Genomic DNA, 15,897 nt, shown 5'->3' with positions numbered 1-15,897 from the left:
ATAACTATTAATAATAGACCCTTATATTGGAAATCTTGCAGAATTAGTGGAATTATCTGGGTTCAAGATCTTTTTGATGGCCTCAATCCTTTCTTCAAATCCAAGTGATTTTTACACAAATTTTCAATCCTTATGAAGACAGTTTTAGACATTTTCTCCATAGCTCTTTCCCCTTCTCCCCCAGATTCACTTTTACATTTGTTATCTCTTAACCCTAAAGCACCTTTTATATACAAATATTTTTGATCAACTGATCCTTTTCATCCTAAAGCCAAAGTAGAACTTTCTTGGGAAGATGATTTGGGTTGTGATTGGACCATTCTTTTCTAGAACAAAATATGGTCCAGAATCTTTAAAACTTCAAGATCGGCCTCTATCACTCAATTTATGTTTTTTCTTTATCATAGGCTATATCATACACCAACATCCCTAGCCAAATTTGGTATCACGTCTATTCCTGCCTGTTGGTCATGTCATTCCTCGAAAGGTGATTTGCTTCATATCCTTTTTTTATGTCCCCCTACTGTCATTTTTTGGCAAAACGTATAGGCCCAACACTCAGTTATTTTTAAAATAAAATGCCCCATGTCAATTATCTCATTTGTTTAGGTAGCCTTTCAGATCAAATTGATCTACATGCCCATGACAAAAGATTATTTGATCTTATGTTGACCTTAGCTTTTCAACAAGTTACAATTAACTGGAAATCCTCCTCTAGCATATCCTTTGTAGTTTGGTGGAATAATGTTTGCCATTATCATCGTTTAGATACTATTTTTGCTTCTGTTTGGAGACCTCTGGTAAATAGGGATTTGTACTGGTCCACATTAATGAACCTTCTCAATAATAACGTTAAACAATGTGATCAATCCATTACGTCTGAGAATTTTAAATCACTGTGATATGTTTATTTAGCTCTGTTCTTTTCTCTGTAACATGCTTCTAGTTTTTCTAATTATGCTTATATATTATTATATCTACGTGCCTGATCTTCAAATGTTGAATTGCATTCCCCTTCCTCCTTTTATGTCCTTCCTTCTTCCTTTAATTATAACATTGTAAACAGTTTTCTCTCTATATTGCTTATTAGCTTTGTACTGTTACTATTTCCTGTGTTGATGACATTTTGTTGGATTTTATTTTATATTCCATAATAAAGCTGATGAAACTAAAAAAGGAGTCCAATGGGGGTATAGTCTACTATATGATCCAGAAAGACTCACTGCCTTTTCTAATGCTAAAAACTCGTACACATGGTATGGTCCACTTATTCCGCTGATGGATCTAATCAGGGCAAAAGAAAAGTAAATAGGCAGCAGTTCCCTCATGCTATGGCAATGAAAACATTGGTTATTTGCAACTCCAGCAGCTCCCCACTTCTGCATCAAGGCTGCTTAGGAGAAATGCCCAGGCAAATCATACCATAGAGAATCTTGACCATAAAGGGCTCTATGCTTTAAATTGCTGACAGGACTTGGCCATCAAAAAGGATTCAGTGAAGGCTTGGGAATTATATTGATGTTACCCAGGATTAACAGTTTTTTGTTTACTATGGTGATGTTCACTCTAGATAGCTCGGAGAAGCCAAAACATCTCACAGCTAAAATTAACCATGATAGTACAAACATAGGCTAATGAGGGTAAGTCATGTGCACCATTCATTTGTAAAATATTTGTAAGCACTGCTTGTATGGTTTCCATTCCTCACAGCCCCAGGTTCAAAACCATTGGAGAAGAGGTATGAGATAGAACTCATGTTCGAAATTATTTAGGACCATTTTTCAATTCTAGGAAAAACGTGATCCTTGATGAAAAATGGAGCAACGGGTGGAGGTTGGGGAGTGGATCTTGATTAAGCAACTTTCAGGAGCAGTCATGTTTTCTACAGCTAACATTGTCCCAAATTCACCTATTTCCAAACCATACAAGGTTGCTATACAAACTTAACCTTTGTATAGAAGCAAAGTTAGTTTCACTGCTCGGTCACCATACTTAGTGCTAAAATGCAAGAATATGTCTATGTTATAACCAATATTTCTGCGGGACCCATGTGATGTTTTAGCATAATCATGCATCTTGGCAATCAAAATCAAAGTGCCTCTCCAAAATGAGTCAAAGTGGAACTTTGGTTCATAAAATAATATAGAGTTTATAGGACATAGACCTTGCCTTATATTATTGGGGAAACCCAATGTGAAGTTTCCAAGGGCTCAATAGCATCTTCCAACACACAAATTGATTACTAATAGGTTATACTCACTTCTGAAACTCAAAGGTACACTGCACAATGCATGACTAACTGAAGTTGCATCACTTTTCAAGTGAATGTTGTGAGAAAACCTTTGACCCTCCCAAATTCTTTACAGAACACACTTGCAAAGCTATTGTCATTAGTCCACCTGTGGTCACATTCCTTTCCCAAAATACTTTTCTCGTGAAACAAAATAGTGGCTACAAAATAATACACATCAGTTAAACTACCTGCATATATGAATGCAGGTGAATAATTAAGGAGAAGTGTCCTATTCATCCAGCTTGTGTAGATAAACTAATCTGACACAATTGCGAAGGCGACCCTGAATCCGCGTTCACTTTTCTTCCGTCAGTACTAAAAGTACACTCAGGAACTCCGTACGGTCCTGAATCTACTTTTGAAAATTCTTGCTCTAAAAGGTCATCCATGTGTTCTCTGTATCAGGCTTTCATCCTCACACAATACTAAAATTCTTTCCCAGATTATCCGAATCACCATCATGAATTAGAACCAGTTTCTTGGATGTTTTACTATCATTTGAAACATGAGAAAAACTGTCTTATCTTTTCACACTTAAAATACTCTTTACAAAGTGCAGGACAGGTTTAGTGAAATCAACATGAAGTCTAACCCACACTTAACAAATTTCAATTTTCCTCTGTCTGTTATAGCTGTGCCTTTGTCTCTATATTGATCAGAGAACATTTTTTATATAGTTTTTTTTCTCCTTAACTGCAGCTATTTCACTATTGTTTTGTCATCATTTAGTGTTTTGACCGATTTAACAGAAAGTTCAATTTTTTTTTAGCAATCTCAAGAACTTGTTTAGAAATAGGATCAAAATGTTTTACAATTGCCCTTAAATGTCTTTGCTGGCACAGCGAACCACAATCTGATCTCTAAGCTGGTCTCCAAAGTCACATTTAGATGTTAAAATATGTATGGCAGCTACATAATTATTAATGGGCACGTTACATAGTTGAAGTCTGGTTTAAAAGGTGTGTCTTTCCACTGCGATATGAGGCTGCTCTGAAGTGTAAAATCAATATTTGTAAAGCTTCTGTGAATTCACCCTGACCACCTGCTGATGTAGCAGCTAAAGACACAGTAGGAGAAGATGATAAAAAATATATTGACTGCCAAACACATAATAAGCTAGGCTTCCTTCGTGGCTTAATCTAAGTTTTTAACGAACAGTCAGACCCATCTTTTTCATTTAATCGGAGAATCACCATTTCCTGGCAAAAAAGGAGATGGTATATTCCCATACTGCATGAATTTTAACTGAAAGGCAGTAGTATGGTAAACGTTTATGACAGCACCTGAAATGGTAAGTTAAATATTATAAACACTTGTTAATATGGTAAATAGAGACTACAATAATAATGTCAAAACGAAAGTATTAAGAAATAAAAGACAAAACTGCACAGTGATGTTGCATTAAGACCATTCACTTCAGCATTATGTACTTAATACGTGTATAACAGCATTTCCATGACAACTTGATAGAAAAGTATATAAAGGTTTCTCATCGGCTCTAAAGGTTGTTGGTCCTATGGTATATCTCCTCATTTAATAAAAGAGGTAAGTCAGTAAATATATATCAAAATCTCTCTATTACGAGCCTCATTAAGAACAGGTCTTCTTTTGATAAACATAAAGTTTTTCAGTGATTGCACAGTGAGGGTAAGATTTGTAAAGCCATTTTACATGTCAGAAAAGTATATCCAATTCTCAAAATAAATGGGTTTACTGACCTATTCAGAATCATCATTAGGAAGTGATATGATAGGAATGCCCCCCATAATTGGGATTTAGAATGGTGTGTGTTATTGGTTTGTGATCATGAGGCACATTTAGTTGAATATGACACACTTTCTAATCATGTCTCTGAATCAGTTACCTAGTTTTAAAATCTCGGGCCTACTGAACAATATCTATCCTTTGTGAATTCACAAAAGATTAGGGGGCTACTAGTGAAAATGAACCTTAAAATACTGATCACAATATGATCACACATGTATGTGGGCAGGGGAATAGTATGGCTTTAGGCTACATGATTGAATGATAGGAGGCAGGCAGGATCCACCGTGGTTCCAGTTACACCAATGGTGGTACTAGGATCTAAGGGTGGGAAAGATTTGATGTTGGAAGGGGAATTAGAAATACTCTAACATTGACTGTCCAAGGTTTCAATATAGGAGAGTATATTTAGGATTAGATTAGGAGAGCTACATTTGGAGGGGAGGTAACAAGTGAGGGGGCAGTATAATCTGCAGGACTTTATGGCCTAGTACTCAAAGGATGAGAGTTGGTATCGGCTGAAGGATGTGGGGAGATGAGATGTTAAAGGTTAACCTGAATTGAGAGATGGGGTCGAGGATATGACCTGGGTCTTCAATGCCGGTGTGCCATAGCATGCCCAAGTATGAATGTTATAACATTATTTTCCTTGTTAGTTTCTTGATTTTTTTTCTTCTATTGTCTCTTGTGACACTGGATAATCAAGAATAAACAAGTAAATAATTTGATAATACTGGGCTATTTTATAACACTTTCAACTACAATGAATCCCACGTGGGTGAATCATATCTATCCCATGTAAGTGCCCTTTAATCAGAAGAATAACCTTTAAAAGGGAACCTCCGATAACTGTGACTTTCAATAAATATAGGCATGCTCAAACATTTTTTATTTTCACCCCTTCACAGTGGTCAAATTGAGTAGTTGATCCTGTCACAGGCTCACTGGGAAAGGTATTATGGTCTTCTTATCCAGTTTTGGGATACGCTTGGCCTAGGGTAGGAAACAATTAAAACAAGCAGGTTTCTCAGACATTCAAAAGAAAACCAAAAGAATATCACCTAAATCTCTTCAAGGACTGAGAACAAAGGAAAGGCTGTACCTGCAACACACACACACACACTACTTACATCCTGAGCACACAAAATACTCCTCTTGCCACAGAATCTGACCAGTCAAAGAGTGTTTCACAGACAACTGCCAGCTGATTTATGCAGCACAGTTATCAAATAGACCAACCAGTGACTGGCAGGCACTAAGAGAGATCACACGTGACGTCTGGCACTTTGGGATATCCACTGAGGGAGACACACTAACCCCCAGCCATTGTATATAAATTCCACAACACTGTCTCTGCAGCAATAATTATCTATGTCACAATGCCTGCACAGACAGGGAGGAACACCCTGTGGTGCAAATATTTTCAATGCAGAAACCCTAATAATTATATGCATAGTGCATGAAATCCCTAAAACTTCAGCTATCACTTAGTATGAACACATTATTATTAAATAAATAAAAATGTGTTCCTACTAAGTCCTGCATCTCTCCTGTTTAGTAGCTCTCAGCAAGACAGGGCTGCAAGCTTTTCAACTGTATTTTATTTGGCAAACAAATCCTCCCCATAATTCCTTGAACATATGACTTCATTTCAGTGTTTACCATATTGCTAGAGAGATACAGATTCACCACCTTAGTGTACTGCTTCCACTAACTAGAGTCCACTCATCTCGTCTTTATCACGAAGTTTACATGAGTTTTGTTTCCATAAGAGGTCAAATGTAATCTTTGATTTCAAACAATCATGATGAAGACGAATTTTGAATACTTCTACTTGCTGGTGAACACATCAATCTCAGACGGCGGGATGCAAAAACACAAACACCCTTTATCCTTCATAGACTCTGTGTCAATTTTCAGCTTCACACACAGCACACATTTCTGTCCCACTGGTATCTATCACGTGGCTCCAAAAACAAACATTTAAAAAAGGCCCCGTTTTCCATCCGACTTACATTTCTTACAGGCACCTCAACATGTCTTTCTCCCACAGTAAAGTGTACTTGTTTATCATAGTTACCCAAGAGACCCAGGTTTGGTCCCGAATAAGAACCTCCGATAGACATAGCGCAGAGAGACAATTTATACAGAAAATATGAGATGCCGCTGCTAGTTATACAGTTAATTATCTGCATATAGACAATCCTCACGGATACCAAAGCAGTAAAATAGACGTTCAGGACCGGTAAACATTAACAATGACAATTAACTACAAATAGATAGTGGAAGCCGAACATTGAATTTCCTTACAGCATACAGATAAGCCAACAAATCGTACAACACAAAGCTGATAACAACTGAAAAGCTCTTACAGTCATTCCGCAGGAAGTTGTTTAGCAGCTGGAAGAGCGGGAAGCTGTCCCAGGAGTCCTGCGGCTGGTCTTGCAGGGCAGAATCCATATCCACGGAAAAGAGAGCCCAAAAGATCTCAGCATGTTCTGCCAACAGGTCTGGCCACCAGGCGAAAGCCTGCAATGGTTGTGGTGGGATTAGGGCAGCACTGGTTGTCAAACATCATGTAGATAAACACTACTACAATCACAAGTCTTCATTTGTTGTAACTGTTGGATAATGGCACCCGACTAGATTTGAGAAGGTGGATGTAATTTACAATGAAGACTAGGTGCTAAGCGATCATATTATAAATTGTCTATTTGTGGGTGGTTGTCCCAAAACAATCTTGCTTATGACAGGTAGCGAACCCCTTAAAGCATCCAGTGTCCATTAAAATGTCAGATGCTGCTTTAAAAAATGTTTTCCAGCTTTGTAACGCATCTGGGGGAGGGAGCATGTAGTGGTTCTAACTAAGGACAAATGCCTGCTCCCACCAAGGACATATCCAACATGATTTCCAAAGGGGAAGGTTCGCCTTTGCAAATTAGTTGCCACCGCAACTTGAGCAGTGGTAATTTTGTAATGGTTTGCAACTACAATTGAGATACAAAATCATTGATACCTTCCTATGTGATTAGTACCCCTCCCACCCCCACACGTGTTTACATGTTCAGAAAAGGTTCCAAAATCCCTTTTTGTACATTGTGAACAGGTGTTTTGCAGTCACAAAGACTAATTCACTGGCTTTGTAGCTGCAAAAACCTTTAGCATACAAGGCCCCCAAGTCTTTCTGGGATAAGTAAAGTTTAAAGTATAAGATGCCACTGCTACAGAACACAGTCATTTAATGGATGTTTTTTTTTACTTGTATGTCACTTATGTTGATAAATTGAGAACATATTCGTAGGTTTTTAATAGTTGTTCTAATGCGTGTTTCTCTAATGTCGAGAGACGGTTGTATGAAACAGCCACGGATGCCAAGCATGTCTTGACAACGCGCTCGGAACCACGACCGCGTCTTTTCCGCACATGCCTTTATCATGGATGCCTTTACAACAAACTTTGTTGTAAAAGCATGCTTAGTAAAGGCATATGTGGAAACAGCATGCATGGTTGTGTCATACAACCCCCTTCTTAACCTAAAAAACTACCCCAACCCGCCCTGAGGCCCAAAACTACCTCCACCCCTAATAAGTAAACTAACCATACACCCCCCCACCCGCCCTGACCCTATAACCTTCTCCCACCCCTAATAACTAAGGTACCCCGAACCCCCACCCACCGTAAGCCCTAAAAAAAAACAAAATACTCCAAATACCCGCCCCTAAAAAACTAAACTACCCCAACACCACCCACCCGCCCTGAGCTCTAAAACATTCCCCCACTCCTAATAACTAAATTACCCTGACTCCCCACCTGCCCTCAGCCCTAAAAAACTACCCCAAACCCCCACCCCTGCCCTTAAAAATAAACTATCCCGACACCCCCACCGGCCCTGAGCCCTAAATCCTTCCCCCACCCATAAGTGAACTACCATGACCCCTCACACACCCTAAATCCACCCCTACTGCTAAAAACTACCCCCAAACCGTGCCCCAGCTCCACTTACCTCACCGCATCCTCTCCCGATCGTTCCTCCTCTCCTTCCTCCTCCCACCTTTCCTCAAACTTTCCCCACCCCTAAAAAATATACTACCCAGACCCCCCACCCACCCTGAGCCCTAAAAAAGAAACTTCCCAAACGCCCCACCCACCTGCTAGACTGCTCCCTGCCTTAACCATGCATATGCGTGTTTTGGCATATGCAGGGTTAAGGCAGAAAAAAGGCAGTTGTTCAGGCAAACGTTGTTTAGCTTGCATGCTTAAAGCCTGCGTGGCTCTGGTCACGTTGTAAAGGCCGTTTCCCCCAGAGACAAATACATTAGAGTACTATTGTGCTTAACTTTATATTTTCCCTCTATTCTTAAATAAGGTATAAACAAGGTGATATCTGTTGTTGTTAGAGAGAAACAAAAGTTTCCTTAACTACTTAAATAGTATATTCAGATAACATGTAAGATAAGCCCTATCTATCTCAGCCGTCTGTGAGCGTGCAGGAACCCACTGACAAGCCTGGAATACCTGGAGACAAAGCAGTCTAATTTTACACAAAACATTCTCAGATTAAACAAATTAATCATATAAGACCATACTTCGCACACACTTGTTTATACTAAGAAAGGCCTTAATTCAGAAACTCCTATTTTTTCGTTTAATTTTAAGTCTTATTGCCGTTAGGCCCAACAGCCTTAGGGTGATCTTCCCCCATATTTTTGCCTGCCTCCCTCCCTCCATTCTTCTGATCTATTTTTTTGCTGGTTTTAGGACTCTATGCACTTTACCACTGCTGACTGCTGCTAAAGTACTTGTGCTCTCTAACCTAACCATTATAACATTGGCTCATACCCAATTGGCATTTTTAATTTACCTGTAAACCCCTAGTAAAGTGCACTTTATGTGCTCAGGGCCTGTAAATTAAATGCTACTAGTGGGCCTGCAGCATTGACTGTGCCACCCACATAAGTAGCTCCTGAACCATGTCTCAGGTCTGCCATTGCTGGGCATGTTTGTACAGTTTCACCCCAATACCCCGAAACCGGTCCCAGGATACTTTTTTTCAGTCCAGGGAGGATCTGGCCTAGTAGTTCAGGCTGGACTGTTCCCATGGTGACAGGGACAAGACTGATTTACATATGGCTGGGTCGAAACTGGGGTGGCATGGTGAGCAAAAGAACAATAGATAAAATCTAGATCTTTGCCTGGGGCGAGTGTTTGAAAAGTTTCAGCACTCTGCCCATCATCCTTTTCTGTGTGCAGTTTCACTGGCACTTCGACTTGGCGTTTAAAACTACTTGCCAAGCCTTTTATTCCCCTTTTCTTTCATGTAAGTCACCCCTAAATTAGGCGCTAGATAATCCATAGGGCAGGGTGCTATTTACGTAAAATGCAGGACATGTACTTATAAGTTTTACATGTCAAGGTAGTGAAAAACTCCCAAAGTCGTTTTTCACTACTGTGAAGCTTGCTCCTCTCTTAGGCTAACCTTATAAATTGCCTTATATGCTTTTAAGTAGGAATGTTTGATCTAAGAGGAGTAGCCTTGTCATATTTGGTATGGTTGGAATGGTAGTAAGTAATCCTAATTAATGGTGAATTTGGATTCTACATTACTATTTCAAAAAATGTCCTTTTTAGAAAGTTGGCATTTCTCTCCACTTACTGCCATCTGTGCCTTACAGCCAGTCACCAGTCCACGTCTGGTCTGTGCTGGTTGACAGCTCCCCTCATGCATTCTACACAAACAGCCATAAACACAGGACACTCAGCTGCATCTGCATACAGATGGGTTTCCCTGGGCAGGAAGGGTGGAGGAGCTCTCTCTTACACTTCAAAGGCCAGAGGCCTACCCTCACGCAAAGGACTGATAACCCCCATCAACCTGCCCCACAGGGCTCTTGGCAGAAAAATATTATCTATTTTCCTAAACTAGTATGGAGTACTTTTTGTCGTGTTTCACTTTGTTACTGTATGAGTTACTGCACAAATACTTCACACATTACCTTCTAAGTTAAGCCAGCCCGCTCTGTGCCAAGCTACCAGACACTGAGCACAGGATAATTTAGGTTGTGCTGTGACTTACTCTGACTAGGACTGTGGTCCCTACTTGGGCAGGGTGTGCATACCTCTGCCAACTAGTGACCCAATTTCTAACAATCACGTACACCCCCGTTAGCATCAGGTAGGTGGTGTATGGGAGGAACTAAGAACTCAATTGGAAAACTAATATCAATCAATAAAAAAAAGTGCAGCCAGTGGTTTTGCTCAAACAGAAACAGTAATTTACTTCAACCTACAACACTGTGGGGGTCATTACAACATTGGCGGGCGGCGGTTGTAACCGCCGTGCGGCCGCACTCCTGCGGTGCCCATTATGACATCCCCGCTGGACCGGGGATGTGGGCCGCAACATGGGAGCCGGCTCCAAATGGAGCCGGCGGTGTTGCGGCCGTGCGACGGGTGCAGTTGCACCAGTCGCGCTTTTCACTGAAGCCGCATGGGCTGCACTGCACTGCACTGCAGGGGCAGTGCAGGGGCAGTGCAGGGGCCCCGTGACGCCCCATACCGCCAGCCTTTTCCTGGTGGTTCAAACTGCCAGGAAAAGCCTGGCGGTAGGGGGACTCGTAATCCCCTGGGCAGCGCTGCTAGCAGCGCTGCCCTGGCGGATTACTACCGCCGGGGCCATTGTGGCGGGAAACCGCCGGCCCCGCCGGTGTGACCGCGGTGCTTCCACTGCGGTCATAATGACCAGGGAAGCACTGCCAGCCTGTTGGCAGTCCTTCCGTCATTTCAGCCCTGGCGGTCCTGTACCGCCAGGGTTGTAATGACCCCCAATGTGTATTAATACCAGAGGAAAATCAAATAATACATAGTTCTAAATGCAAAACCACTAATGAAACAATGGAAAACAGCCAGGAATAATCCAGGTCAGTCCTCTGGGCAAGGTAACTTATGGTGATTCAATTTGTTTCAACACTGGCTCTTCTGGGGCAAATGGTGGGTAACATTCTTATTTTTACTCCCCTGGACCTCATCTACCCTTATCCACGTGATTGTGGTTAGGTTAAGAGTGGGATGGTCCCAAGCAACATTTTTCAAGGAGAGTCTCACAATACCTTTCTCTCTTTGTTAAACGGGCTTAACCTGCATGTACTCTCAAGAGGCAGATGTAATGTGTCTCCTGGCAATGTGTGTCCTGCACAGCTCAACTAGCTTGATAATGGTGACTCGCCTCTGTCCAGCTGACATTGCAGGAGTCTCTGTTTTCCCTATCTGGTGTGTACATGGATGTCCTGACTTGATAAAAGCAGGCAATGCCAGCATTGATGAAGAAGAGGCTGTGCTCTGTTTTTCCAATCGCTGCTCAGTTGATCTTCACTGAGGGAATTCCCCCTTGTGCACCAACACAAACCCACCACCTAGACAAAGTAGAGAACCCATTCCTTGTCACAATGGTGACCAGGAGAAAAGTTTGAATTCTGCTATTCTGGTGAGTGGGATGGCCAAATACCAAGCCTCTCAACAAGCATTGCTTCTTCAGATAAGGCCTCCGAATGCAGGTATCATTTTCTCTGTTCAAGTAGTCACAAGTGCCATATCCCTTTGGCTGCAAACTCCAAAGATGCATTTGTGGTTTCAATGAGAACCCCTCTATTTCAGAGCATGTTGCAGGAGCACCTAAGTTACAAGGCCTCATCACAATGTCTAAGAGAGGAAGAGGCCATCCTGCCTAACCAACTCTTAACTTGTGGCAGGTCCCACTTGTGGGGAGAAATAAAGAAGGAATGGTCAAATGTTTCCACTATTCTACAAATAGAGGCTGTTGTACAAGTGCCCCACAACCTACAGTCTGACCACTTACAGGGTGATTAAAAAATGTGACCGATGCTGGAGACAGTGCCTTTCAATTACTTCATCTTGAGGAGAGAATCCAGTTCCCTCTACTGGTCCCCTATTTTTTGTAGTAGAGAAATTATGAAAAGATATTTCCTAAAACTGTCAGGGATATAAAATAAGGGGACTCAAATCGGTACTTGTGTTGTCTAGATGGAGCCCTTATCTTCTTTAGTTTCAACAGGATATTTTTCCAGATGCAAAGGGCAGGCCTGTTGGATTATTTTCCCCACCTGTTTCTCAAATGAACTACTTGGAGGGGTTTGTGTTCTTTCAGTTTTGAGAACCAGGGATTATGCAATAAAGGTTGGTAGCAAAATCATCCATGCTGGGGGAAAAGGACTGTTCCTCTGTTTCTTCTCTTGATAGGGAAGAGAAAGCTGGGAATAGATGTTTGGAAGAACGAATTACAATGGTGCCACTTGCATCAGTAAATAACTACATGCACTCAGATATGGATTAAACACCCAAGATCACCCATGGCATAATTAGCAATTCAATTCCTGCTATGTTTTCTAGACTGAAATTTGGGTATGCTTTTATGGCATACTGAGAAACAAAACTCTGATGAGGATTTTTGTTCAGGAGAGAGGTGCAATATCACCCCTTCCAATATGCTCAGGAATAAAATTGTTTGGAAAAGAAATGTAAGCATGTGAGTAGAACGCCCCAGTTTACGTGTTCACTCACTGATCATGATCAAAAGGTGAGGGAGTTTCTACCACTTTCAAGGGTGAGTCAATGGAGGTTATCCAAGATATGAAAAGGTGTTCAGTAAAATACTACCGTTCTGTTCCTCCCAAAAGAGGACAGTTGAGAAACTTCTCAGTGCAGGGGTGATTCTGGTTTCCAATGGTAAAAGGGCTGAAGCTTGAGAGATGGAGGAGGACTTTTGACTAGGGGATTTAGAAAATCCTTCTAAGGCTCCCCAATTTGAGGTCATGATGGGTGCATAAGGCCCTCGATGCTTCCATTGCTATCAAGCACACATAGCACTCCGACCATTCCCAGCCCTCTACAAGTTTGAGTATAACTGTATGGATAAGATTTACAGGAATAAATTGCAATATCTAAGTGTCGAGGAGCAACACTCCTTCATGAAAAAGCAGAGAATCCAGAGACCAATCCATCTTTGGTACTAGAAAAACGAAAACAGGGATTATTGGAAGGAAGCTGGTAATATCTTGAAGGATTACCAGGATAAACCTCTGAATACTTTGGGCCATTTGACTCAGATTTTGAATTAAGGGGGCTTTACATCTCTCCAACTACTGAATGTCCCCTAATGAGGAACTAGAGTGAGACAGTGTTTATATGAGAATACTAGTTTATGCTGCTTGAGCCTTAGAGCCAAAAAGCACTGTTAATGCAAACTGGCACTAAATTCTCTGAGGTTGTGGAAAAACAGTGCACAAAGCCAAATGCATTTGGCTTTGAGACATATTTGGCAGTGAGTTCTCAATTTGTATGCAAATGTGCAACACTTTTAAAAACACTTAACTGAATTTGAAGAAAATGTTTAAAGCCATGGTTTCCCAATACCCAGAAGAGGTGTCTGGCTCCTTCAGACATTTACTAAATTCTCACGGACAAGCACAAGTCTGCTGTTTTAGTGGTTAAGGGGCCCAAGTGTCTTTATATCTTTAGTAAGGACATTTCTAGTAATGCAAGCTATTCAATCTGATAATGAATATTAGATTACCTAACAGTTCTATGTATTTACCATGACCATGTGGTATGAGATAGCAGACATTTCTTCAGTGAGAGGTTTAGGCTTAGCTTTGTTGATCACAAGAAGTGAGGTGAGCCAATAGGTAAAACCTGGATTCTCAGCAGTTCAAGTTTGGTAAAAAAAGGGGGGGAATAAGGAATCCCCTCCATTGATACATTTGAAATTGTTAAAATGATTGGTTCAGTTGAGGACTATATGTAGATTAATAGCCTCAAGGATGTACTTCTCTTGTCTCCCTCAATGGCAATGTTAGACCTGAAGGATGAATATATATTGTATTCTCCATTCATCAGAGTGATCCTTAGTTTGCTTGTAACAACAGAAAGTATCAGTTTAGGTCCCTGTCCTTTGGCCTGTATTTTACTACATGGTGCTTCACCAAGGTCAATAAACCAATTGCATCAATGAGTTCAGAAGAGAGCAGAGCTATCTTTTTTGGAAGACATGTATTTTAGGAAAGAAAGCATGGATCACTTGCTGAATCTAGTGCAGTTGGCAGTGTCAGCAATACAACATTTGGGTTTCATCATGACTAAAAGAAGTCAGTATTTCAACTACCAGAAAAGTTTAATTGTTGGGATTCATATTAACATTGTTTTAGATTTATTCAGTTATGCAGGTGAATGACTTCTGTCTCTAAAGGTTGTCCAAGATGGCAATTTTTATATAGCTTCTGCAATACTGGGCTATGTAGCACTTGAAGACTGTTCGCCTCAGAGAGGCCGGTGCATTGTTGTCTTTTTCCTGTGATGTAACTGAGAAGTTAGTTGGGTGGTTGATCGACATGGGGGCCTAGAATGGAAGATATATTTTTCACCAGGAGTCAGATTCCAGGTTAGATTCTTATGACAGTAAAATGACAGGAGGGAGAGTCAGCTCTACATAAAATACTTAGAACTGCTCAGAGGCCCCTTTGCAATCAAGCATTTGGCCAAGAAAAGGTTAAACCTTCAAATCCTGATAAGAATAAATAATAGCCCAAGAGTTAGGTGTATCAACAAGCATGGTAGAGGCACTCAAAGATGTTACATCATCCAGAAAAAAAGAGTTTTAGATTTTCTGATATTAAAATATGATCACGATTCAAGCAGACCAGTCTGAAACTGGTGGGCTGGAGTTCCATATTTCTCATGGACAGAACTGAGTTGACACTAGCTACATTGGTGTTTTCTCCTAAGGTCCTTGAAATGGAGGCTGGATCTGGAGGCAGTGGCTCTGGGTGCATTTCTACAGCATCAGTTGAAAATGTTGGGTTATATGTTTCCGTTGTAGCCCATGATCCTAGGGAGCACTCTTCAATGTTGGAAAAGACAGAAAATCACAGATTCTGGTGAGTCTCTTTTCACCAGTCCAAGTGTGGTCCCTTTATCTGCTGGTATTTCACAAAATAATTTCCCTGTTTGCATTAAACAATCTCCAAAGGTTTGTGTTCTAGTGTGACGTGATATTTTGGGAGCTTTCAAGATTTCCAGGCATTCAGTGACTTCCAAAACCATTTGGGACAATCTCTGTCATTATTAGGGATTCTTGTGCTCTATTGATGCAGTCATGTATATTGGCTTGAGGGTTCTAGTTCCTGAAGGGACATATTTCCTCTTCACTTGTGAAGTGAATCGTTGTTCATGTATACAATGAAGAAGAGACATGCTAGGTCATCAGTGCCTACAGCGCATTCATATGATCAGGTTCAGCACTGCTTATAGGGGCTGCTCACTGGGCCAAAGTCCTCATTTTTATGGCATGTTAGGTTAATTCTGAATTTCTTGGGTCATTGGCCAAACTAGCCAAGTTTCTGTGCCTCACTTGAAAGTGCTTGATGTGGACAACAATTTATTCATGTGAAGGGGCTTCCTCTTTTGTTAGGAGGCAGGCTTCAACTATGTCAACTACAGTCTTCTATCCATGTTTTACACAGAATGCTGTTGCGTGTTCTGAAAGGTTTCAAGAGTTATAAGAACTAAAATACACCACTGCCTTCATCCTCTGAACTTCTGATTTTTTTGAAGTGTTATTTCATTTCCTCACAATTTCCTCTCCAAAACTGGTTTCCTGTGTCAGGATCCTGAGGCAACATCGTCAGTGTGCTCTTGGCTTCTGAAAGGTTTTAATATGTGCCAATTGTACTTATGTATGATTTATTGCAACAAGTATTGCATTTGACTCAAGATACTTGTAGTGCTTTAAACATGCCATAACAGAGCTACTAAACAGACGGTTGGTTTAG

At 40.9% G+C, this 15,897-nt stretch overlaps 1 protein-coding gene across 8 annotated transcripts in view; it reads right to left on the bottom strand.

Annotated features, from left to right (window-relative positions):
* The window catches only part of CADPS2 (calcium dependent secretion activator 2), a 1,861,089-nt gene that overhangs the window by 491,581 nt on the left and 1,353,611 nt on the right, over positions 1–15,897 (bottom strand). For all 8 annotated transcript variants that reach the window (XM_069229895.1, XM_069229888.1, XM_069229890.1 and 5 more), the window contains exon 18: positions 6,430–6,586. In XM_069229895.1, coding sequence (XP_069085996.1) covers positions 6,430–6,586 — 157 coding nt within the window. The remainder of the gene's footprint in view (positions 1–6,429; positions 6,587–15,897) is intronic.

Source organism: Pleurodeles waltl, chromosome 4_1 (genome assembly GCF_031143425.1).
Source record: "Pleurodeles waltl isolate 20211129_DDA chromosome 4_1, aPleWal1.hap1.20221129, whole genome shotgun sequence".
Taxonomy (NCBI): domain Eukaryota; kingdom Metazoa; phylum Chordata; class Amphibia; order Caudata; family Salamandridae; genus Pleurodeles; species Pleurodeles waltl.
This window is presented reverse-complemented; position numbering and strand designations above follow the sequence as displayed.